Raw genomic sequence first — 23,475 nt, forward strand, 5'->3', positions numbered from 1 at the left:
ACAGGCCTGGCCGCGCTTTCGGCTGCTACACATACAGAGACAGAACCGGCATGGACACGACATGACACACAGCATAAACTAATGCAATGTTTACACAACTTTCACACAACTATCACCAATAGCGACAACAACAGTGTCACATCAAAGGCTCCTGACGCTGAAGGAGAGCCACGGCTGATAGACAGGAAGGAGACAGCTGTCACACAGCATCAAATAGTGTTAGAAAAAGCAGGCCATTCCCTCCACTAGGCCCCATGAAATCATACCAATACAAAAGCACAACCATTTCATTTCCAAAAGGAAATTCAACTGAAATGTGTCTTCCAAATTTAACCGGACCCCGTTAGTAGCATCAGCGTGGGAAAACTACTGCTAATTTAACCGGACCCCGTTAGTAGCATCAGCGTGGGAAAACTACTGCTAATTTAACCGGACCCCGTTAGTAGCGTCAGCGTGGGAAAACTACTGCTAATTTAACCGGACCCCGTTAGTAGCGTCAGCGTGGGCTAAACTACTGCTAATTTAACCGGACCCCGTTAGTAGCGTCAGCGTGGGAAAACTACTGCTAATTTAACCGGACCCCGTTAGTAGCGTCAGCGTGGGAAAACTACTGCTAATTTAACCGGACCCCGTTAGTAGCGTCAGCGTGGGAAAACTACTGCTAATTTAACCGGACCCCGTTAGTAGCGTCAGCGTGGGAAAACTACTGCTTGCGGATTATTTTCTCTTGCGCTCTCTTCTTTTTCAAGGTTTCATGCAGACTACAATCTATTAGTGTATTGCTGCCACCTACTGTATTGGCTTTATGTAGGCCCGCGGACCAATGTAAAAAAATATGTATATATAATTACATTTATTTAGGAACTTAGTCGTGGTCCCAATTTACTGTTGAGAGTGAGAATAATACAAAACACAAGGTGCAAAAAAAAATGTTTAACCACTCAATTAGTCCATGTCAGCAAATTTATTTTTTGGCGGGATAAGTTAGTCTAGCGGCCAGCTATCTAAACTTGTAGTAAGCATGGTCGAATTACCGGCCAGGGTGGGATCCATCGATCATCAGTTATCATTTCAACAACTACACATTTTTCTCCGCCCCATGGCAAAATTTGTAGAATTGCATGAAATGAGTTATAAAATTGCTAAATCTTCTCTCTACTCCTTTTCAAAATGTATACAATTACAGAAAACTTGCTTTAAAACTGCAACATTTTCTCTACTCCCCATGGCAAAATGTGCAGATGAAAAAAAAAATCTTTGCTGTCATGGGGGGTTGCTAAAAGGTTTTCCTTGCAAGGTGGGGGGGTGCGCAGACCCATGAGCCACTGTGGCCCCTCATGATGATCAAGTCAAAATGTGATTGGTTCATTCCACTGTCACTCCAAAATTCTGCTCTAATACAGTTGAATGGCAGAGGCCTTCTGTCCAGCTTCTGAAGGCCTAGCTGATGTCTGGCTGAGCTAACTAGATTTTTCTACCCTGATTGGATAATTTTTTCTATTCAGTATTAACCCTTCTCTTTCCAACACAAAATGAAGAGATGAAATCAGAAAATTATTACAATTATTGTAAAGATGAAATAGAAATTAAAATTAAATGTAATAAACAAATGTATACTTTAATAATCCTTAGCCCTAGAAGGCCCGGCCGGTTCCCCACTGTGTGTGTGTGTGTGTGTGTGTGTGTGTGTGTTTGTGTGTGTGTGTGTGTGTGTGTGTGTGTGTGTGTGTGTGTGTGTGTGTGTGTGTGTGTGTGTGTGTGTGTGTGTGTGTGTTTGTGTGTGTGTGTGTGTACAGTTGATATGCATGTGTAATTGCAGAACTGAGTCAACGAGTCAACGAGAGAGAAGGGGAGAGAGAGAAGGAGAGAGAGAGAGAGAGAGAGAGAGAGAGAAAATGAGAGAGAGAGATAAGGAGGGAGAGAGCGAGAGAGAGGGAGAGAGTGTGAGAAGGAGAGGGAGAGAGAAGGAGAAAGAGAGAGGAGGGGGAGAGAGACCACATGACAAAGAACATTGGACACTTTATGGAACACAAAGCCTTCACTATCTCATCCTGGAATATCCAAGGCCTGAGGTCACCTGTCTTTGGCCTAAAGTGCAGGAACCTGGACTTCACCAAAGAAATCAGAAATACAGACATTGTCATCCTACAATAAACATGGTATAGAGGAGATGGACCCACTGGTTTCCCTCTAGGTTACAGAGGGCTGGTAGTCCCATTCACGAAACGACCAGGTGTGAAACAGGGAAGAGACTCAGGGGGTATGCTAATTTGGTATAGTGCAAACTCACTCTATTAAATAAATCAAAACAGGAACATTTTACATTTGGTTAGAATTATATCTATTTTTTATCTCAACAAAGAAAGATGTCCTCCTGTGTGCTACCCACTAGAATCCCCATAGGGACTCCAATGTACACTTATAGCTCATCTCTTGGCAGTAGTACTGTGGACTACTTTACCACTGACCTCAACCCAGAGTCTTTCAGAGTGTTCACAGTCAGCCCAATGACAGCCCTATCAGCAAAATCAGTCTACTTGAACAGAGCAATACTCAATCTGTCACGGCCGTTGGTCAAGGAAGACCAAGGTGCAGCGTAGTAGGCGTACATTTTATTTTATTTGTTCAAATGTCGCCAACAAAACAATAAATAACAAAAACGACCGTGAAGCTTACAGGGCATAAGTGCCACTAACAAAGACAACTTCCCATACTGAAAAGAGGGAAAAGGGCTACCTAAGTAGGGTTCCCAATCAGAGAATGCGATATTAACCATACCCGGACAAAACATAGAAATACCAAATCATAGAAAACAAAAACATAGAATGCCCACTCCAAATCACACCCTGACCAAACCAAATAGAGACATAAAAAGGCTCACTAAGGTCAGGCCGTGACACAATCATGAGGCATCAAAGGCAAAGGAACTGAATAATATCAAGAAATGCTATAGATGGAAGGAAAGTAGAGTGAAAACCTACCAAAAAACAATTAGGCAACAAATTAAATCCCTTTTAGACAATTTCCTGGACAAAATGTTCCACAAAATGAACAATGACAAATGGTTTGATGAAGAATACAAGAACCTAAGAAAGAACTTGAGAAACCTGTCCAACCCAAAAAAACATAGAGACCCGGAAATCCTGAGTCTACGTCTTCACTATGGTGAACACCTAAAACAATACAGAAATACACTATGGAAAAAGAAGGAACAGCACGTCAGAAATCAGATCAATGTATGAACCACTCCAATCTTTTTGGCCCAATAATAAAGAACAAAGAGCAAAAACATATACATGATCAAATACAAAATCTTTGAATCAACTATTAAAGACTACCAGAACCCACTGGAATCTCCAATTACATTGATGAACTACATGACAAAATACAAACTCTCCAACCCAAAAAGGCCTGTGGTGTTGATGGTATCCTCAATGATAAATGATAAAATATACAGACCACAAATTCCAATTGGCTATACTTTTAAAGAACCCATTGCCCTTTATGGTTGTGAGTTCTGGGGTCCGCTCACCAACCAACAATTCACAAAATGGGACAAACACCAAATTGAGACCTGACCACTGTGACTGACCCAAAATTAAGGAAATCTTTGACTATGTACAGACTCAGTGATAATAGCCTTGCTATTGAGAAAGGCCGCTGAAGGCAGACCTGGCTCCCAAGAGAAGACAGGCTATGTGCACACTGCCCACATAATGAGGTGGAAACTGAGTTGCACTTCCTAATCTCCTGCCGAATGTATGACCATATTAGAGACACATATTTCCCTCAGATTACACAGACCCACAAAGAATTCAAAAACAAATAACATTTTGATAAACTCCTATATCTATGGGGTGAAATACCACAGTGTGCAATCACAGCAGCAATATTTGTGACCTGTTGCCATGAGAAAAGGGTAACCAGTGAAGAACCATTGTAAATATAAAATTAAAATAAATAAAAATATATATAAAATTAAATTAAATGTTATTAGTCACATGCGCCAAATACACCTTACAGTGAAATGCCTACTTTCGAGCCCCTAACCAACAATGCAGTTGGAAAAAATACGGATAAGAAAAAGAAATACAAGTAATAAATCTAGTTAAAGAGCAGCAGTAAAATAACAATAGTGACACTATATACAGGGTTGTACTGGTTCAGAGTCAATGTGCGGGGGGGGGGGGGGGGGGGCACCGGTCAGTTGAGGTAATATGTACATGTAGGTAGAGTTATTAAAGTGACTATGCATAGATGATAACAATATTAATAAGCCTATGTTTCCCATGCCAATAAAGCCCCTTGAATTGAATTGATTTGAGAGAGAGAAGGAGAGAGAGAAGGAGAGAGAGAGAGAGAGCAATAGGGAGAGTTACTACCAGACTGTTTTGGCCCATTTGCCACAAGTAGAATCGAGGGATAGAAAAAAAGAAGTGACCTTCTTACCCTCCTCCCCTCTCCTCCTCCTCCCCACATCCCCCCCTCACCTTCCCTCTGTAACCTGTGTTAATGATACTGCTATCTACTCTCTGCTGATTAGCATATGACCTCTGACATCTAATGGACAGTGACTTGTGAGCTATACAGACAGAGAGACACTCCTCTAACTAATTGATTGTATAGGCTGTTAGTGTGTGTGTGTGTGTGTGTGTGGGGGGGGGGGGGGGGTGTTTACTATTGGAGTGTTTATTACTATGGGAGTAGAGCTTCCTACCTGTGTGTTACTTTGGGAGTGTTTCGCTATGGGAGTGTGTATTACTCTGTGAGTAGAGCTTCCTACCTGTGTGTTACTATGGGAGTGTGTGTTACTATGGGAGTAGAGCTTCCTACCTGTGTGTTACTCTGGGAGTGTGCTACTATGGAAGTGCATGTTACTAAGGGAGTGTGTTACTATGGGAGTAAAGTTAAGAGCTTAGACAGAAGTAGTGTAAGAAGTAGTGTTGTCTCGAATCCAGAATGTTTACTTCGATACCGATACCAGGTTTAGTATCATAAGACTTGATACCATCACGATAATCAATACCAAAACGATATCAAAATGATACCAAAAACAAAAACATTTCCATCAATTCCCATTATTAAAGTGGCTGGAGTTGAGTCAGTATGTTGGCAGCGGCCACTAAATGTTAGTGGTGGCTGTTTAACAGTCTGATGGCCTTGAGATAGAAGCTGTTTTTCAGTCTCTCGGTCCCTGCTTTGATGCACCTGTACTGACCTCGCCTTCTGGATGATAGCGGGGTGAACAGGCAGTGGCTCAGGTGGTTGTTGTCCTTGATGATCTTTATGGCCTTCCTATGACATCGGGTGGTGTAGGTGTCCTGGAGGGCAGGTAGTTTGCCCCCGGTGATGCGTTGTGCAGACCTCACTACCCTCTGGAGAGCCTTACGGTTGTGGGCGGAGCAGTTGCCGTACCAGGCGGTGATACAGCCCGACAGGATGCTCTCGATTGTGCTTCTGTAGAAGTTTGTGAGTACTTTTGGTGACAAGCCGAATTTCTTCAGCCTCCTGAGGTTGAAGAGGCGCTGCTGCGCCTTCTTCACAACGCTGTCTGTGTGGGTGGACCAATTCAGTTTGTCCGTGATGTGTACACCGAGGAACTTAAAACTTTCCACCTTCTCCACTACTGTCCAGTCGATGTGGATAGGGGGGTGCTCCCTCTGCTGTTTCCTGAAGTCCACAATCATCTCCTTTGTTTTGTTGACGTTGAGTGTGAGGTTATTTTCCTGACACCACACTCCGAGGGCCCTCACCTCCTCCCTGTAGCCCGTCTCGTCGTTGTGGGTAATCAAGCCTACCACTGTAGTGTCATCCGCAAACTTGATGATTGAGTTGGAGGCGTGCATGGCCACGCAGTCGTGGGTGAACAGGGAGTACAGGAGAGGGCTCAGAACGCACCCTTGTGGGGCCCCAGTGTTGAGGATCAGCGGGGTGGAGATGTTGTTACCTACCCTCACCACCTGGGGGCGGCCCGTCAGGAAGTCCAGGACCCAGTTGCACAGGGCGGGGTCGAGACCCAGGGTCTCGAGCTTGATGACGAGTTTGGAGGGTACTATGGTGTTAAATGCTGAGCTGTAGTCGATGAACAGCATTCTCACATAGGTATTCCTCTTGTCCAGATGGGTTAGGGCAGTGTGCAGTGTGGTTGCGATTGCGTCGTCTGTGGACCTATTGGGTCGGTAAGCAAATTGGAGTGGGTCTAGGGTGTCCGGTAGGGTGGAGGTGATATGGTCCTTGACTAGTCTCTCAAAGCACTTCATGATGACGGAAGTGAGTGCTACGGGGCGGTAGTCGTTTAGCTCAGTTACCTTAGCTTTCTTGGGAACAGGAACAATGGTTGCCCTCTTGAAGCATGTGGGAACAGCAGACTGGGATAAGGATTGATTGAATATGTCCGTAAACACACCAGCCAGCTGGTCTGCGCATGCTCTGAGGACGCGGCTGGGAATGCCGTCTGGGCCTGCAGCTTTGCGAGGGTTAACACGTTTAAATGTTTTACTCACCTCGGCTGCAGTGAAGGAGAGCCCGCAGGTTTTGGTAGCGGGCCGTGTCAGTGGCACTGTATTGTCCTCAAAGCGAGCAAAAAAGTTATTAAGCCTGTCTGGGAGCAAGACATCCTGGTCCGCGACGGGGCTGGTTTTCTTTTTGTAATCCGTGATTGACTGTAGATCCTGCCACATACCTCTTGTGTCTGAGCTGTTGAATTGTGACTCTAGTTTGTCTCTGTACTGGGACTTAGCTAGTTTGATTGCCTTGTGGAGAGAATAGCTACACTGTTTGTATTCGGTCATGTTTCCGGTCACCTTGCCCTGGTTAAAAGCAGTGGTTCGCGCTTTCAGTTTCACGCGAATGCTGCCGTCAATCCACGGTTTCTGGTTTGGGAATGTTTTAATCGTTGCTGTGGGTACGACATCGTCAATGCACTTTCTAATGAACTCGCTCACCGAATCAGCATATTCGTCAATGTTGTTGTTGGACGCAATGCGGAACATATTCCAATCCGCGTGATCGAAGCAGTCTTGAAGCGTGGAATCAGATTGGTCGGACCAGCGCTGAACAGACCTGAGCGCGGGAGCTTGTTGTTTTAGTTTCTGTTTGTAGGCTGGAAGCAACAAAATGGAGTCGTGGTCAGCTTTTCCAAAAGGAGGGCGGGGGAGGGCCTTATGTGCGTCGCGAAAATTAGTATAACAATGATCCAAAGTTTTACCAGCCCTGGTAGCACAATCGATATGCTGATAGAATTTAGGGAGTTTTGTTTTCAGATTAGCCTTGTTAAAATCCCCAGCTACGATGAATGCAGCCTCAGGGTGTGTGGTTTCCAGTTTACAAAGAGTCAGATAAAGTTCTTTCAGGGCCATCGATGTGTCTGCTTGGGGGGGAATATATACGGCTGTGATTATAGCCGTATATATTATACATGTAACATTAGCTAGCTAGCTAACAGTGACTTGAAATTAAAACTATTTTCTGACTAAATTAGAAACATATCATATCTGAAAATCTTACCCATATACATGGATGGATGCTTCTCCTTCTCTGTCATAGATGCCATGGTTGCCCTTAGTTTGAAGATGTCATCCGGAGACAGGTGTTTTATACAACAGCCTTCTTTGCAATCAAACGCCAGAATTTTCTCCATCTCCTTAGCTATCGTACTCTAATTACACCGGGCATTCCACTGATTTCAAAACTCAGTCCTCTAGAAGGTGGAGAGCAACATTTCTGCACTTCTACTACGTGATATCTTTCAAAAAAGACACGTTAGAAAGGACTACCTACACATAGTGGCCAGTTCATGTTAGTGCTCAGTTCATAGACAGACGCGTGCTGCATGGCAATCCAAACTCATCTCTCGGCATGTAATCTCAGCCAATCATGGCTAGCAGGAAGGTTCTTGTCTCTTTCCGTAGCTAAACCAACTAGGCTCATAATTTAACAATTGTATTTTGTATTTACAGATGGCATACACATTTGTTATTAAGGCACATGAAAGTTCACATGTTCCAGAAGGTATTTCTGGCCAAAAACGCATTTAGATTTTTTTTTTAAAGTTTACATTCAAATGACTCTCCTGTGAAGTAGTGCCACGCAACATACGCCTAGATTCCTGAAACGAGTCACATTTTGAGTTCAATATCGTTACATTTGAATGTATTTACATCAGAGTTTTTCAGAGACAGCCATGTATGCATTAATGAATAAATTAAACAATCATCCAGTCAATTTGACTTTGTTTTTACCAGTCTAACTACATAACAACATAATGGTAATCATTTATTTGAATGGTAAATCTCTATTGATAAACTGAGTAAATCAAGATGTAGTCTAGGTCTATTCACAATACAGGTGAATGCGTATTAAATAGTGGTGTCATGCATTGAGTTACTGAGCTTGTTTTGGCAGATGTCATGGGGTTAGTGGTGACAAACAATCCCTTCTAATGATGACTTATTTTATTGTACTGATCAACAACATTTTATTTTATAAATGTGTGCGCTGTCTCATTAACCAGTAACGGCGTCATTCACGAGGCAAGTCTGTTCGCTGAGGCTATAGATCTTAGGGAGAGACGTGCGAGAGAAAGCGATTAAGTGAATTAATAACGTTTTTGCGGCAATCAGCTTTGAAATCAGCATAGTTTGCATTTATGGTTTCAAATTATCCCAAGCAAAAGAACTAAGGGTAGTGAATTGATTTTGGCTTCAGCTGTAAGCTAGCAAGGAAAGTTAGCCTACAAAGCTAGAAGCTACCAGTATCTTGTTGCATTTTAAAGTGTTCTAGTCTGTATGGACATCGTTTTGAGAACAGTAATGAACAGGTTCAATAGGTTCTACATGCCGTGTTGCATTATTCAAGTGTGTTAACTTCTGTGGTGCGTGAGTGGGAAGCTAAGATGAGGCAGCCCAGACTCCCAGTACAGGCTTAGTGGAGTAGACGCGGTGTGCTCGCACTATAAGAGGTACATCGGCTGCGCTTATACAGACTTGATCCGTGAGCCATTTGACAGAAGTACCGAAAGTAACTAAAAATTCTAGTACGGAACTGTTTTTTCATGTTCTAGTATTGAAAAAGTACAGACGTTTCGGTATACCGTGCAACACGAGTAAGAAGAGCAGAAATGCTCCTTCAGGTACAGCGGTATCACTGGAACCAGCTCATAAAAAGGATTTGAGGCAGAATCTCAAGACGAGGAACTCTGATTTATTAGGTAGGCTAGTCTCTTAGCTGTACTGGGGAAGGGAGATATGAAAGTTCTAGCTTTGCATGGTGTAAATGGTATTAGAAATGCAGCCCTGGGAACCAAGAACACACACACACACATACATACACACACCAGCTAAACATCACAGCCTGACCTGGTCGGGGCCCCTATCTGAAGGGCAAAGAAGAGGGAGAGGGTATCATCACACAGACACACACACACATACACATAAAATCTGGTACAGTTTAGATAATAGTTAGGTAATAGTTATAGATGGCCCTGATGGCTATTCAACTCAGATTTTTCACTTTGAAATGTATACCAAACAAAAACATTGATTTCAAAGTTTAACAAACCACACAAACAACTCTATGCACAAGGAGTACTTTTAACAATTTCCACAGAACATTTCACACAAACGCATTTACTGGAAGAACGGTAAAATGGTACAGTAGAGTACAGTACAGTAGAGTACAGTACAGTACAGTACAGTAGAGTACAGTACAGTAGAGTACAGTAAAGTAGAGTACAGTACAGTAGAGTACAGTAAAGTAGAGTACAGTAAAGTAGTGTACAGCACAGTAGAGTACAGTACAGTAAAGTAGAGTACAGTACAGTAGAGTACAGTAAAGTAGAGTACAGTAAAGTAGTGTACAGCACAGTAGAGTACAGTAAAGTAGAGTACAGTAAAGTAGTGTACAGCACAGTAGAGTACAGTACAGTAAAGTAGAGTACAGTACAGTAGTGTACAGTGCAGTAATGTAGTGTACAGCACAGTAGAGTACAGCACAGTAGAGTACAGCACAGTAGAGTACAGTACAGTAAAGTAGAGTACAGTACAGTAGAGTACAGTACAGTAAAGTAGTATACAGTACAGTAGAGTACAGTACAGTAAAGTAGTGTACAGCACAGTAGAGTACAGTACAGTAAAGTAGAGTGCAATACAGCACAGTACAGTACAGGAGAGTACAGTACAGTAAAGTAGTGTACAGTACAGTAGAGTACAGTACCGTAGAGTACAGTACAGTACATCACAGTAGAGTACAGTAAAGTAGAGTGCAGTACAGCACAGGAGAGTACAGTACAGTAAAGTAGTGTACAGTACAGTACAGTAAAGTAGAGTACAGTACAGTAAAGTACAGTACAGTACATCACAGTAGAGTACAGTACAGTAGAGTACAGTACAGCACAGCAGAGTACAGTAAAGTAGTACAGAGGAAGGTACAGCATCTTTTCATAGCCGATCATTCAGAGTATCTCTACCGCTCCTGCTGTCTCTAGAGAGTTGAAAACAGCAGGTCTGGGACAGGTAGCACATCCGGTGAACAGGTCAGTGTTCCATAGCCGCAGGCTGAACAGTTGAAACTGGAGCAGCAGCACGGCCAGGTGGACTGGGGACAGCAAGGAGTCATCAGGCCAGGTAGTCCTGAGGCATGGTCCTAGGGCTCAGGTCCGAGAGAAAGAAAGAAAGAAAGAAAGAAAGAAAGAAAGAAAGAAAGAAAGAAAGAAAAAAAGAAAGAAAGAAAGAGAGAGAGAATTAGAGAGAGCATACTTAAATTCACACAGGACACCGGATAAGACAGGTGAAATACTCCAGATATAACAGCCCCCCGACACATAAATTACTGCAGCATAAATACTGGAGGCTGAGACAGGAGGGGTCAGGAGACACTGTGGCCCCATCCGATGATACTCCTGGACAGGGCCAAACGGGCAGGATATAACCCCACCCACTTTGCCAAAGCACAGCCCCCACACCACTAGAGGGAAATCTTCAACCACCAACTTACCATCCTGAGACAAGGCCGAGTATAGCCCACGAAGATCTCCGCCACGGCACAACCCAAGGGGGGGGCGCCAACCCAGACAGGAAGATCACGTCAGTGACTCAACCCACTCAAGTGATGCACCCCTCCTAGGGACGGCATGGAAGAGCACCAGTAAGCCAGTGACTCAGCCCCTGTAATAGGGGCAGAGAATCGCAGTGGAGAAAGGGGAACCGACCAGGCAGAGACATCAAGGGCGGTTCATTGCTCCAGTGCCTTTCCCTTCACCTTCACACTCCTGGGCCAGACTACACTCAATCATAGGACCTACTGAAGAGATGAGTCTTCAGTAAAGGCTTAAAGGTTGAGAATGAGTCAGCATCTCTCACATGGGTAGGCAGACCATTCCATAAAAATGGAGCTCTATAGGAGAAAGCCCTGCCTCCAGCTGTTTGCTTAGAAATTCTAGGGACAATTAGGAGGCCTGCGTCTTGTGACCGTAGCGTACGTGTAGGTATGTACGGCAGGACCAAATCGGAAAGATAGGTAGGAGCAAGCCCATGTAATGCTTTGTAGGTTAGCAGTAAAACCTTGAAATCAGCCCTTGCCTTAATAGGAAGCCAGTGTAGAGAGGCTAGCACTGGAGTAATATGATACAATTTTGGGTTCTAGTCAAGATTCTAGCAGCTGTGTTTAGCACTAATTTAAGTTTTGTAGTGTAGTGGTGTTGTGTAGTGTAGTGTAGTGGTGTAGTGTTGTAGTGTAGTGGTGTAGTGTTGTAGTGTTGTAGTGTAGTGGTGTAGTGGTGTAGTGTTGTAGTGTAGTGGTGTAGTGTTGTAGTGTAGTGGTGTAGTGTAGTGGTGTAGTGTAGTGGTGTAGTGTAGTGGTGTAGTGTTGTAGTGGTGTAGTGTAGTGGTGTAGTGTAGTGGTGTAGTGTAGTGGTGTAGTGTTGTAGTGTAGTGGTGTAGTGTAGTGGTGTAGTGTAGTGGTGTAGTGTAGTGGTGTAGTGGTGTAGTGTAGTGGTGTAGTGTAGTGGTGTAGTGGTGTAGTGTGAGGTGGTGACACCAAGAGAGAGAGAGAGAGAGAGTGACACAGAGGGAAGTCTCTGAGCATAACAGGGACATTTATCATGTACTAAAGAATATGAACACACACACTCACACACAGTTTACTGTTTCCCTTTACTCTCTGGGTCTGTGTGAACTTACATTCTCCTGAGTCATCTCTGTTGAGTTGTTTTCAGACAACTTCTCTCATGAATAAGACATAACACTTGTTTTCTTTCCTTATTGGTATGCTGATGTTTCTCTCTCTCACCACAAACGTCTTCACCCCCCCCCCCCCCCATCTCTCTTTCTACCCTTCGCCTCCTGCTGGACGTGACCTGTAAGATCCCAGTGAGATAGCAGACACATTGTTTTTGTTGTTGTTGTGTGTCTCAATAAAGCATTAGAATAGTTTCAGGTTGATCATTCACATCAGTTCTACTGTCTCTCTTTCTCTGCTTCCTCCTTGAGTCCCAAAAACATCACAGCTCATCTGCCTAGTTTTACAATCATGTGCTGAGATGAGCTGGGCTGAGTAGGAATTTACAGTGTGTGTTTTAAGTGCCTAACCGTCACTAATTACCAATCAAACAACCGTTAAATCGTTAAATGTGCTCGCAACCTCAAAATGTTTCCCTTCACCAAGCTATTTATCCAGGAGCTCTGTGTGTGTGTGTGTGTTTTATATTCTTTATTGCATGATAAATGTCCCTGTTATGCTCAGAGAGACTCTCTCTCTATCTTGCTGTCACACACACTTAAATGTAGACTTCACTATACCTCTTCCTCTGAAGGTTCAGGGGTTTCTGTCTCTGTAACTAACTTCAAACAGGAGCAATTATACTCACTAACCTCTCTCTCTCTCTCTCTCTCTCTCTCTCTCTCTCTTTCTCTCTCGCTCTCTCGCTCTCTCTCTCTTCCCCCTTTCTCTCTCTCTCTCGTCCCCCTCTCTCTCTTCCCCCTCTCTCTCTCTCTTCCCGCTCTATCTCTCTCGCTCTCTCCCTCTCCCTCTCCCTCTCTGTCTCTCTCTCTCTCTTCCCTCCCTCTATCTTCCGCTCTCTCTCTCTTCCCCCCTCTCTCCCCCTCTCTCTTTCTTCCCCCTCTCTTTTTGCACTCTCTATCTCTCTTCCCCCTATCTCTCCCTTACTCTCTTCCCCCTCTCTCACTCTCTCCCTCTCTCTCTTCCCCTCTCTCTCTTGCTCTCTCTCTTCTGCTCTCTCTCTCTCGCAATTCAAGTAGATAACAAACAAAAGTTAAATAAATAATTAAAAATTAACAGTAAACATTACACTCACAAAAGTTTGAAAGGAATAGAGACATTTCAAATATCATATTATGTCTAAATATAGTGTTATAACGATGTGCAAGTAGTTCTCTTGAGAGCCGGTCTGCCTATGGCGGCCTTTCTCAATAGCAAGGCTATGCTCACTGAGTCTTTACAAAGTCAAAGCTTTCCTTCACTTTGGGCCAGTCACAGTGGTGAGGTATTCTGCCACTGTGTACTCTCTGTTTAGGGCCAAACAGCATTTCACTTTGCTCTGTTTTTTTGGTCAATTCTTTCCGATGTGTCAAGTAATTATCTTTTTGTTTTCTCATGATTTGGTTGGGTCTAATTGTGTGGCTGTCCTGGGGATCTGTGGGATCTGTTTGTGTTTGTGAACAGTGCACCGCAAACAGTTTGCTTAGGGGACTCTTCTCCAGGTCCATCTCTCTGTAGGGGATGGCTTTTTTATGGTGGTTGTAGAATTTATTTGGTGTTTTACGTACACAGAGGATGTTTTTGCAGAATTCTGCATTCCAAGAGTGTGCAAAGCTGTCATCAAGGCAAAGGGTGGCTTATTTGAAGAAGAATATTTTGATTTGTTTAACACTTTTTTTGGTTACTATTGTACATGATTCCATATGTGTTATTTTATAGTTTTGATGTCTTCACTATTATTCTACAGGGTAGAAAATAGTAAAAATAAAGAAAAACCCTTGAATGAGTAGATGTGTCCAAACTTTTGACTGGTACTGTATATGTTGAACAAGGTGGGGTTCAAGCTGCATCCCTCATGCCAAATTGGCAAATTGAGTCAAAATATTCAAAATATTGGGGAAGATGCCAGAGCTGAGGATGACGTTAAAGAGATTAAGTATAGCCAATTGGAATTTGTGGTCTGTATATTTTATCATTTAATTTAGGATACCATCCAACACTACATGCCTTTTTGGGTTGGAGAGTTTCTATTTTGTCCTGTAGTTCATTCAATGTAATTGGAGAATCCAGTGGGTTCTGGTAGTCTTTAAAAGCTGATTCTAAGATTTGTAATTGATCATGTATATGTTTTTGCTGTTTGTTCTTTGTTATAGAGCCAAAAAGGAAGGAGAAGTGGTTTATCCATACATCTCTATTTTGGATAGATAACTCTTCGTGTTGTTTTTTGTTTAGTGTGTTCAAATTTTCCCAGAAATTATTTATTTCTGCAGTTCCTTTGGCTTTGATGCCTCATGATTGAGTATTGATTGCTCTGTTCAAGTAGACTTTGATTTTGCTATGATATGATAGGGGTGTCAGTGGGCTGACTGTGAACGCTCTGAGAGACTGGGCTGAAGTCAGTGATAAAGCAATCCACAGTAGTACTGCCAAGGGATGAGCTCTAGGTGAACCTACCATAAGAGTCCTCATGAAGCCTACCATTGACTAGGGACAGACCCAGTGTGCGACAGAGCTGCAGGAGTTGTGACCCGTTTTTGTTGGTTGTTTTGTCATAGTTGTGTTTAGGGGGCCATATTTTGGAGGTAATGCTGTCACCTCCAGGTAGGTGTTTGTCCCCCTGTGTGCTGAGAGTGTCAGGTTCTTATCCAGTTCTGGTATTTAGGTCACCACAGACTAGTACATGTATCTGTAACCACTAGTTTTGACTGCCGCTTCTTGATGTTGTCAGTGATGTAGACACGTGTGTGTGTGTGTGTGTGTGTGTGTGTGTGTGTGTGTGTGTGTGTGTGTGTGTGTGTGTGTGTGTGTGTGTGTGTGTGTGTGTGTGTGTGTGTGTGTGTGTGTGTGTGTGTGTGTGTGTGTGTGTGTGTGTGTGTGTGTGTGTGTGCGTGTGTGTGTGTGCGCGTGCGTGTATGTGTGTGTGTACATTATCTCTGTCCCCTGGTTAAAAGCTGCTCCACTCAGTTCATGGAGAGAGAGTGATGGGTAGGGGGAGATAGAGATGGAGAGATAGAGATGGGTAGGGATAGAGAGAAGGAGGGGTAGAGAGGGAGGGTATAGAGAGGGAGGGGTAGAGAGAGGGAGGGTAGAGAGGGACTGTATAGAGAGGGAGGGGTAGAGAGGGAGGGTAGAGAGGTACTGTATAGAGAGGGAGGGGTAGAGAGGGAGGGTATAGAGAGGGAGGGGTAGAGAGAGGGAGGATATAGAGAGGGAGGGTATAGAAAGGGAGGGTATAGAAAGGGAGGGTATAGAGAGGGAGGGGAAAGAGAGAGAGGGTATAGAAAGGGAGGGTATAGAGAGGGAGGGGTAGAGAGGGAGTCAGATAGGGAGGAGAGAGGGAGGGTATAGAGAGGGAGGGGTAGAGAGGGAGGGGTAGAGAGGGAGGGTATAGAGAGGGAGGGGTAGAGAGAGGGAGGATATAGAGAGGGAGGGTATAGAAAGGGAGGGTATAGAGAGGGAGGGTATAGAGAGGGAGGGTATAGAGAGGGAGGGGTAGAGAGTGAGGGGGAGTCAGATAGGGAGGAGAGAGGGAGGGTATAGAGAGGGAGGGGTTTGAGAGGGAGAGGGAGTCAGATAGGGAGGAGAGAGGGAGGGTATAGAGAGGGAGGGTTAGAGAGGGAGGGTATAGAGAGGGAGGGGTAGAGAGGGAGGGTATAGAGAGGGAGGATATAGAGAGGGAGGGTATAGAAAGGGAGGGTATAGAAAGGGAGGGTATAGAGAGGGAGGGTATAGAGAGGGAGGGGTAGAAAGGGAGTGGGAGTCAGATAGGGAGGAGAGAGGGAGTGTATAGAGAGGGAGGGGTTTGAGAGGGAGAGGGAGTCAGAGAGGGAGGGTATAGAGAGGGAGGGGTAGAGAGGGAGGGGGAGTCAGATAAGGAGGAGAGAGGGAGGGAAATGAGAGGAGAGAAAGAGCAACACCCACACACACTCTCTCTGAGGATGTGTGAACTGTGTCATCTTTAATCAAAAACTGTGTAGCCTAAACACAACCCTGAGGCAGGAGAGGTTCTGCTTTCCAAGGAAGGTGTGTGTGTGTGTGTGTGTGTGTGTGTGTGTGTGTGTGTGTGTGTGTGTGTGTGTGTGTGTGTGTGTGTGTGTGTGTGTGTGTGTGTGTGTGTGTGTGTGTGTGTGTGTGTGTGTTCTAGTTCTACCACACCGATCTCAACAAACCATTTCTGTATGGACCTGGCTTTGTGCACGGGGGATTTGTCATGCTGCAACAGGAACCGTTCTTGTGCTGAAATTGCTTCCAGAGGCAGTTTAGAACTCGGTAGTAATTGGCACCGCCTCAGGAGAAGACCAAGAGGGAAACTCGGATTTCGGAACAGCCTCCGGCTCGGGAACAGCCCCCTCTGTTGGCAAGTCGACCTCTAGCACCTCCAATAGGAACCGCCACACCTGGCCCAGCCTCGCCAACAGATTCCTGGCTGGGTAGGCAGTGCTGCCACGGCTGTGGGAAGTCCTTGATGGTACACTCAACGAGCTCAGCAGCCGCCCAGATCTGTTCGTCTTTGGCGTTCAGCCAGCACCACCAGTAATTAGCCGCATACTGCATCTCCACTGTCACGTTGCGACCTCCATCTTGTTAGAATTTGCCTGCACTCCTCACCGTGACAGGGTTTTCCGGAACTTCTGACACCATTTGTGAAGTTAGTATCCAACATCTGACACCATTGGTGAGATTAGTATCCCACTTCTGACACCATTGGTGAAGTTAGCATCCAACTTCTGACACCATTGGTGAGATTAGCATCCAACTTCTGACACCATTGGTGAGATTAGTATCCAACATCTGACACCATTGGTGAGATTAGTACCCCACTTCTGACACCATTGGTGAGATTAGTACCCCACTTCTGACACCATTGGTGAGATTAGTATCCCACTTCTGACACCATTGGTGAGATTAGCATCCAACTTCTGACACCATTGGTGAGATTAGTATCCCACTTCAGACACCATTGGTGAGATTAGTATCCAACATCTGACACCATTGGTGAGATTAGCATCCAACTTCTGACACCATTGGTGAGATTAGCATCCAACTTCTGACACCATTGGTGAGATTAGTATCCCACTTCTGACACCATTGGTGAGATTAGCATCCAACTTCTGACACCCTTGGTGAGATTAGTATCCCACTTCTGACACCATTGGTGAGATTAGCATCCAACTTCTGACACCATTGGTGAGATTAACATCCAACTTCTGACACCATTGTGAGATTAGTATCCAACTTCTGACACCATTGGTGAGATTAGCATCCAACTTCTGACACCATTGGTGAGATTAGCATCCAACTTCTGACACCATTGGTGAGATTAGCATCCAACTTCTGACACCATTGGTGAGATTAGTATCCAACATCTGACACCATTGGTGAGATTAGCATCCAACTTCTGACACCATTGGTGAGATTAGCATCCAACTTCTGACACCATTGGTGAGATTAGCATCCAACTTCTGACACCCTTGGTGAGATTAGTATCCCACTTCTGACACCATTGGTGAGATTAGCATCCAACTTCTGACACCATTGGTGAGATTAGCATCCAACTTCTGACACCATTGTGAGATTAGTATCCAACTTCTGACACCATTGGTGAGATTAGCATCCAACATCTGACACCATTGGTGAGATTAGCATCCAACTTCTGACACCCTTGGTGAGATTAGTATCCCACTTCTGACACCATTGGTGAGATTAGTATCCCACTTCTGATCATTCAATACATGTTTACAAAGAGAACTATACCTAGCGACACAAAACAAAAGATTTTGCGCGCCCAAACCAATTTCCGTTGACGCACAACAAACTCATGTTTCTTCTCCATTACAGGTGATCTACAATAATCAAGAGGGTATCTCTAACCCACATGATTATCAATAAATACATGTGCAACTTATACACTGTTCCATAAACATTGTCAGGTCATGTATACTAGGCATCTCTTTAGATGAGTGACAGAGATGATAGATAAATGACAGTCATGATAGGACGATCATCACAGGGGTACTGCAAAAAAATTCATGAACGATTGCTTGAATACATGAATGAGTCTGTTAGAAAACGTTTCTTGTACTATTTATGTGTGTTGTTGTGTATAAAGGTATGAGATGTTAATTTGTGTGTGTTCTGTCCTGTATAAAGGTATGATATGTTAATTTGCTCTGTCCTGTATACAATGGTGTAAAGTACTTACAGTAAATCCAAATCAGTTAAAGTACTACTTAAGTAGTTTTTTGGGGTATACGTTCTTTACTTTACTATTTATATTTTTGACAACTTTTACTTTTACTTCACTATGTTCCTAAAGAAATGACTTCATACATTTTACCTGACACCCAAAAGTACTCGTTATATTTTGAATGCTGAGCAGGAAAGACAAATGGTCTAATTCACGCACTTGTCAAGAAAACATCCCTGGTCATCTACTGCCTCTGGTCTGGCCAACTCACTAAACACACATGCTTCATTTGTAGATTATGTCTGAGTGTTGGAGTGTGCCCCTGGTTATCCATACATTTTAAAAACAAGAAAATGTGGCCAACTGTTTTGCTTAAAATAAGGAATTTTTAAATATTTATACTTCTACTTTTACTTTTGATACTTAAGTATATTTTAAACCAAATACTTTTAGACTTTTACTCAAGTAGTATTTTACTGGGTGACTTTCACTTTAGTAATTTTTCTATTAAGGCATCTTTACTTTTACTATGAGATGTTAATGTATTCTGTCCTGTGTAAAGGTATGAGATGGTAATGTGTTCTGTATAAAGGTATGAGGTGGTAATGTGTTCTGTCCTGTATAAAGGTATGAGATGTTAATGTGTTCTGTATAAAGGTATGAGATGGTAATGTGTCCTGTGTAAAGGTATGAGATGGTAATGTGTTCTGTCCTGTGTAAAGGTATGAGATGTTAATGTATTCTATCCTGTATAAAGGTATGAGATGGTAATGTGTTCTGTCCTCTATAAAGGTTTGAGATGGTAATGTGTTCTGTCCTGTGTAAAGGTATGAGATCTTAATGTGTTCTGTCCTGTATAAAGGTATGAGATCTTAATGTGTTCTGTCCTGTATAAAGGTATGAGATCTTAATGTGTTCTGTCCTGTATAAAGGTATGAGATCTTAATGTGTTCTGTCCTGTATAAAGGTATGAGATCTTAATGTGTTCTGTCCTGTATAAAGGTATGAGATGTTAATGTGTTCTGTCCTGTGTAAAGGTATGAGATGTTAATGTGTTCTGTCCTGTATAAAGGTTTGAGATGGTAATGTATTCTATCCTGTATAAAGGTTTGAGATGGTAATGTATTCTGTATAAAGGTATGAGATGGTAATGTGTTCTGTCCTGTATAAAAGTATGAGATGGTAATGTATTCTGTCCTGTGTAAAGGTATGAGATGTTAATGTGTTCTGTCCTGTGTAAAAGTATGAGATGGTAATGTATTCTGTCCTGTGTAAAGGTATGAGATGTTAATGTGTTCTGTCCTGTGTAAAGGTATAAGATGTTAATGTATTCTGTCCTGTGTAAAGGTATGAGATGGTAATGTGTTCTGTCCTGTGTAAAGGTATGAGATGTTGATGTCTTCTGTCATGTATAAAGGTATGAGATGGTAATGTGTTCTGTCCTGTATAAAGGTATGAGATGGTAATGTGTTCTGTCCTGTGTAAAGGTATGAGATGGTAATGTGTTCTGTATAAAGGTATGAGATGGTAATGTGTTCTGTATAAAGGTATGAGATGGTAATGTGTTCTGTCCTGTGTAAAGGTATGAGATGGTAATGTGTTCTGTCCTGTATAAAGGTATGAGATGGTAATGTGTTCTGTATAAAGGTATGAGATGGTAATGTGTTCTGTCCTGTGTAAAGGTATGAGGTGGTAATGTGTTCTATCCTGTATAAAGGTATGAGATGGTAATGTGTTCTGTCCTGTGTAAAGGTATGAGATGGTAATGTGTTCTGTCCTGTGTAAAGGTATGAGATCTTAATGTGTTCTGTCCTGTATAAAGGTATGAGATGGTAATGTGTTCTGTCCTGTATAAAGGTATGAGATGGTAATGTGTTCTGTCCTGTATAAAGGTATAAGATGTTAATGTGTTCTGTCCTGTATAAAGGTATGAGATGGTAATGTGTTATGTCCTGTGTAAAGGTATGAGATGTTAATGTATTCTGTCCTGTGTAAAGGTATGAGGTGGTAATGTGTTCTGTCCTGTGTAAAGGTATGAGGTGGTAATGTGTTCTATCCTGTATAAAGGTATGAGATGGTAATGTGTTCTGTCATGTGCAGGGGTCCGTTCAGTGTGGTACGAAGATGTATCAGCAGGGACGCAGGACAGCAGTTTGCTGTGAAGATCGTAGACGTGGCCCAGTTTACCTCCAGCCCTGGTCTCAGCACAGAGGGTGAGAGAGCACACACACACACATACACAATTTATCTTTCTCTCTGTTGTGTGTGGATGCTGATGGTTATAGAGGCAAACATGTACACACTATCAGCTGTCTGTGTCTGTGTGTGTCTGTCTGTGTGTGTGTCTGTGTCTGTGCATGCGTGTGTGAGAGGTCATCCAGGGGTGAGCTGTGTTGTATCATTGATCTCCAGAGAGAGAGAGATGCTATACAATATGACCACACAGCAGGGGTCTATCCAGACACACAGTTTGACTTGTATGAGGGAACTTGAGATTTCACCCTCCCTCTCAGACAGGCACGTTGTGTGTGTGTGTGTGTGTGTGTGTGTGTGTGTGTGTGTGTGTGTGTGTGTGTGTGTGTGTGTGTGTGTGTGTGTGTGTGTGTGTGTGTGTGTGTGTGTGTGTGTGTGTGTGTGTGTGTGTGTGTGTGTGTGTGTGTGTGTGTGTGTGTGTGTGGGTTCACCCAATGTCCTCCCTCTGACCTGGTACTCCTAATAACCCTTTACCTCCGCGCCTGAGGTAGAAACTATCACACAAGACATTTTGATAGTTCAGTTTTCTTTCGTAAAAACAACCACAAAGAGCTCAGTGAGTCATGAAAAATGTCTGCACGAAGCACCAGACTCTCCACACTGACCTTCGAGAGAGAGAGAGAGTTCTATCTATCTGTTCTATCTGTGTTTTAAGAGGGGAAGATTGCAGGGTTCAATCTCGGTTAAGTCCATGGCATGTAGTTACTATAGCTTCCACCTCTCATTATGATTTATCTTCCTTTTCTTGGCTCAAGCATACACATTCCTATCCACCCACTCACACCCACTCTCACACACACACACACACACACACACACACACACACACACACACACACACACACACACACACACACACACACACACACACACACACACACACACACAGACTGAGCCAATTGAGGGTAAATTGACAGCAGTGTTTCTTTGCATGACTGTCTACCACGCACAGAGGCAGGCAACTGATGGCATCTCATCAGCAATGGAGAATCATACTGATTGTTCCCTTACCCTTCCAGATCCACATTATATTACATTATTATATATTATATTACATTACCACTTTGTTCTGCCTAACCATTGCCTCTACCGCTTCAAATTATACTTAGTGACCGTTACACTTACCTTCTATGAGAAGCAGAGAGAAAGACGGACAGACGGATGGACGAACAGACGGACTGACAGAAAGTCTGTCTCCAGTATGTATATGGGGACAGACAGACAGACAGACAGACAGACAGACAGACAGACAGACAGACAGACAGACAGACACATGGAGGGAGGGAGGGAGGGAGGGAGAGAGGGAGAGAGGGAGGGAGGGAGGGAGGGAGGGAGGGAGGGAGGGAGGGAGGGTCAGAGAGAAAAGTATGAGAGGGAGTGAGATAAAGAAAGGGTAAGAAAGAGAGAGAAAGACAGAGAAGTTCTGTGAGATCTTTCTGTGCTTTATTGAGGCTGTCTAGTGAGACTGTTCTTTCTGTGCTCTATTGAGGCTGTCTAGTGAACTGTTATTTCTGTGCTCTATTGAGGCTGTCTAGTGAACTGTTATTTCTGTGCTCTATTGAGGCTGTCTAGTGAGACTGTTCTTTCTGTGCTCTATTGAGGCTGTCTAGTGAACTGTTATTTCTGTGCTTTATTGAGGCTGTCTAGTGAGACTGTTATTTCTGTGCTTTATTGAGGCTGTCTAGTGAACTGTTATTTCTGTGCTCTATTGAGGCTGTCTAGTGAGACTGTTCTTTCTGTGCTCTATTGAGGCTGTCTAGTGAGACTGTTATTTCTTTGCTCTATTGAGGCTGTCTAGTGAGACTGTTCTTTCTGTGCTCTATTGAGGCTGTCTAGTGAGACTGTTCTTTCTGTGCTCTATTGAGGCTGTCTAGTGAGACTGTTATTTCTGTGCTCTGTTGAGGCTGTCTGGTGAGGCTGTTCTTTCTGTGCTCTATTGAGGCTGTCTGGTGAGACTGTTATTTCTGTGCTCTACTGAGGCTGTCTGGTGAGACTGTTCTTTCTGTGCTCTATTGAGGCTGTATGGTGAGACTGTTATTTCTGTGCTCTACTGAGGCTGTCTAGTGAACTGTTATTTCTGTGCTCTATTGAGGCTGTCTAGTGAACTGTTATTTCTGTGCTCTATTGAGGCTGTCTAGTGAGACTGTTCTTTCTGTGCTCTATTGAGGCTGTCTAGTGAACTGTTATTTCTGTGCTTTATTGAGGCTGTCTAGTGAGACTGTTATTTCTGTGCTTTATTGAGGCTGTCTAGTGAACTGTTATTTCTGTGCTCTATTGAGGCTGTCTAGTGAGACTGTTCTTTCTGTGCTCTATTGAGGCTGTCTAGTGAGACTGTTATTTCTGTGCTCTATTGAGGCTGTCTAGTGAGACTGTTCTTTCTGTGCTCTATTGAGGCTGTCTAGTGAGACTGTTATTTCTGTGCTCTACTGAGGCTGTCTGGTGAGACTGTTCTTTCTGTGCTCTGTTGAGGCTGTCTGGTGAGGCTGTTCTTTCTGTGCTCTATTGAGGCTGTCTAGTGAGACTGTTATTTCTGTGCTCTACTGAGGCTGTCTGGTGAGACTGTTCTTTCTGTGCTCTATTGAGGCTGTATGGTGAGACTGTTATTTCTGTGCTCTACTGAGGCTGTCTAGTGAGACTGTCATTTCTGTGCTCTACTGAGGCTGTCTGGTGAGACTGTTCTTTCTGTGCTCTATTGAGGCTGTCTAGTGAGACTGTTATTTCTGTGCTCTACTGAGGCTGTCTGGTGAGACTGTTCTTTCTGTGCTCTATTGAGGCTGTCTAGTGAGACTGTTCTCTCTGTGCTCTATTGAGGCTGTCTGGTGA

The 23,475-nt window shown here is 43.5% G+C and overlaps 1 protein-coding gene across 18 annotated transcripts in view; it reads left to right on the top strand.

The window, feature by feature from the left end:
* LOC129820868 (peripheral plasma membrane protein CASK-like) overlaps positions 1-23,475 on the top strand; it is a 237,314-nt gene that overhangs the window by 47,059 nt on the left and 166,780 nt on the right. For 16 of the 18 annotated variants that reach the window (XR_008754252.1, XM_055877923.1, XM_055877926.1 and 13 more), the window contains one exon: positions 20,501-20,613. Coding sequence is in view for 17 of the 18 variants with exons in the window: in XM_055877923.1 (XP_055733898.1) it covers positions 20,501-20,613 (113 nt within the window). In the remaining variant the exon portion in view is untranslated. Of the gene's footprint in view, positions 1-20,459; positions 20,614-23,475 lie in introns of those variants that run through there. The other 2 variants (XM_055877928.1, XM_055877935.1) reach the window with 1 other exon arrangement.

This window comes from Salvelinus fontinalis, chromosome 23 (assembly GCF_029448725.1).
Source record: "Salvelinus fontinalis isolate EN_2023a chromosome 23, ASM2944872v1, whole genome shotgun sequence".
NCBI lineage: Eukaryota > Metazoa > Chordata > Actinopteri > Salmoniformes > Salmonidae > Salvelinus > Salvelinus fontinalis.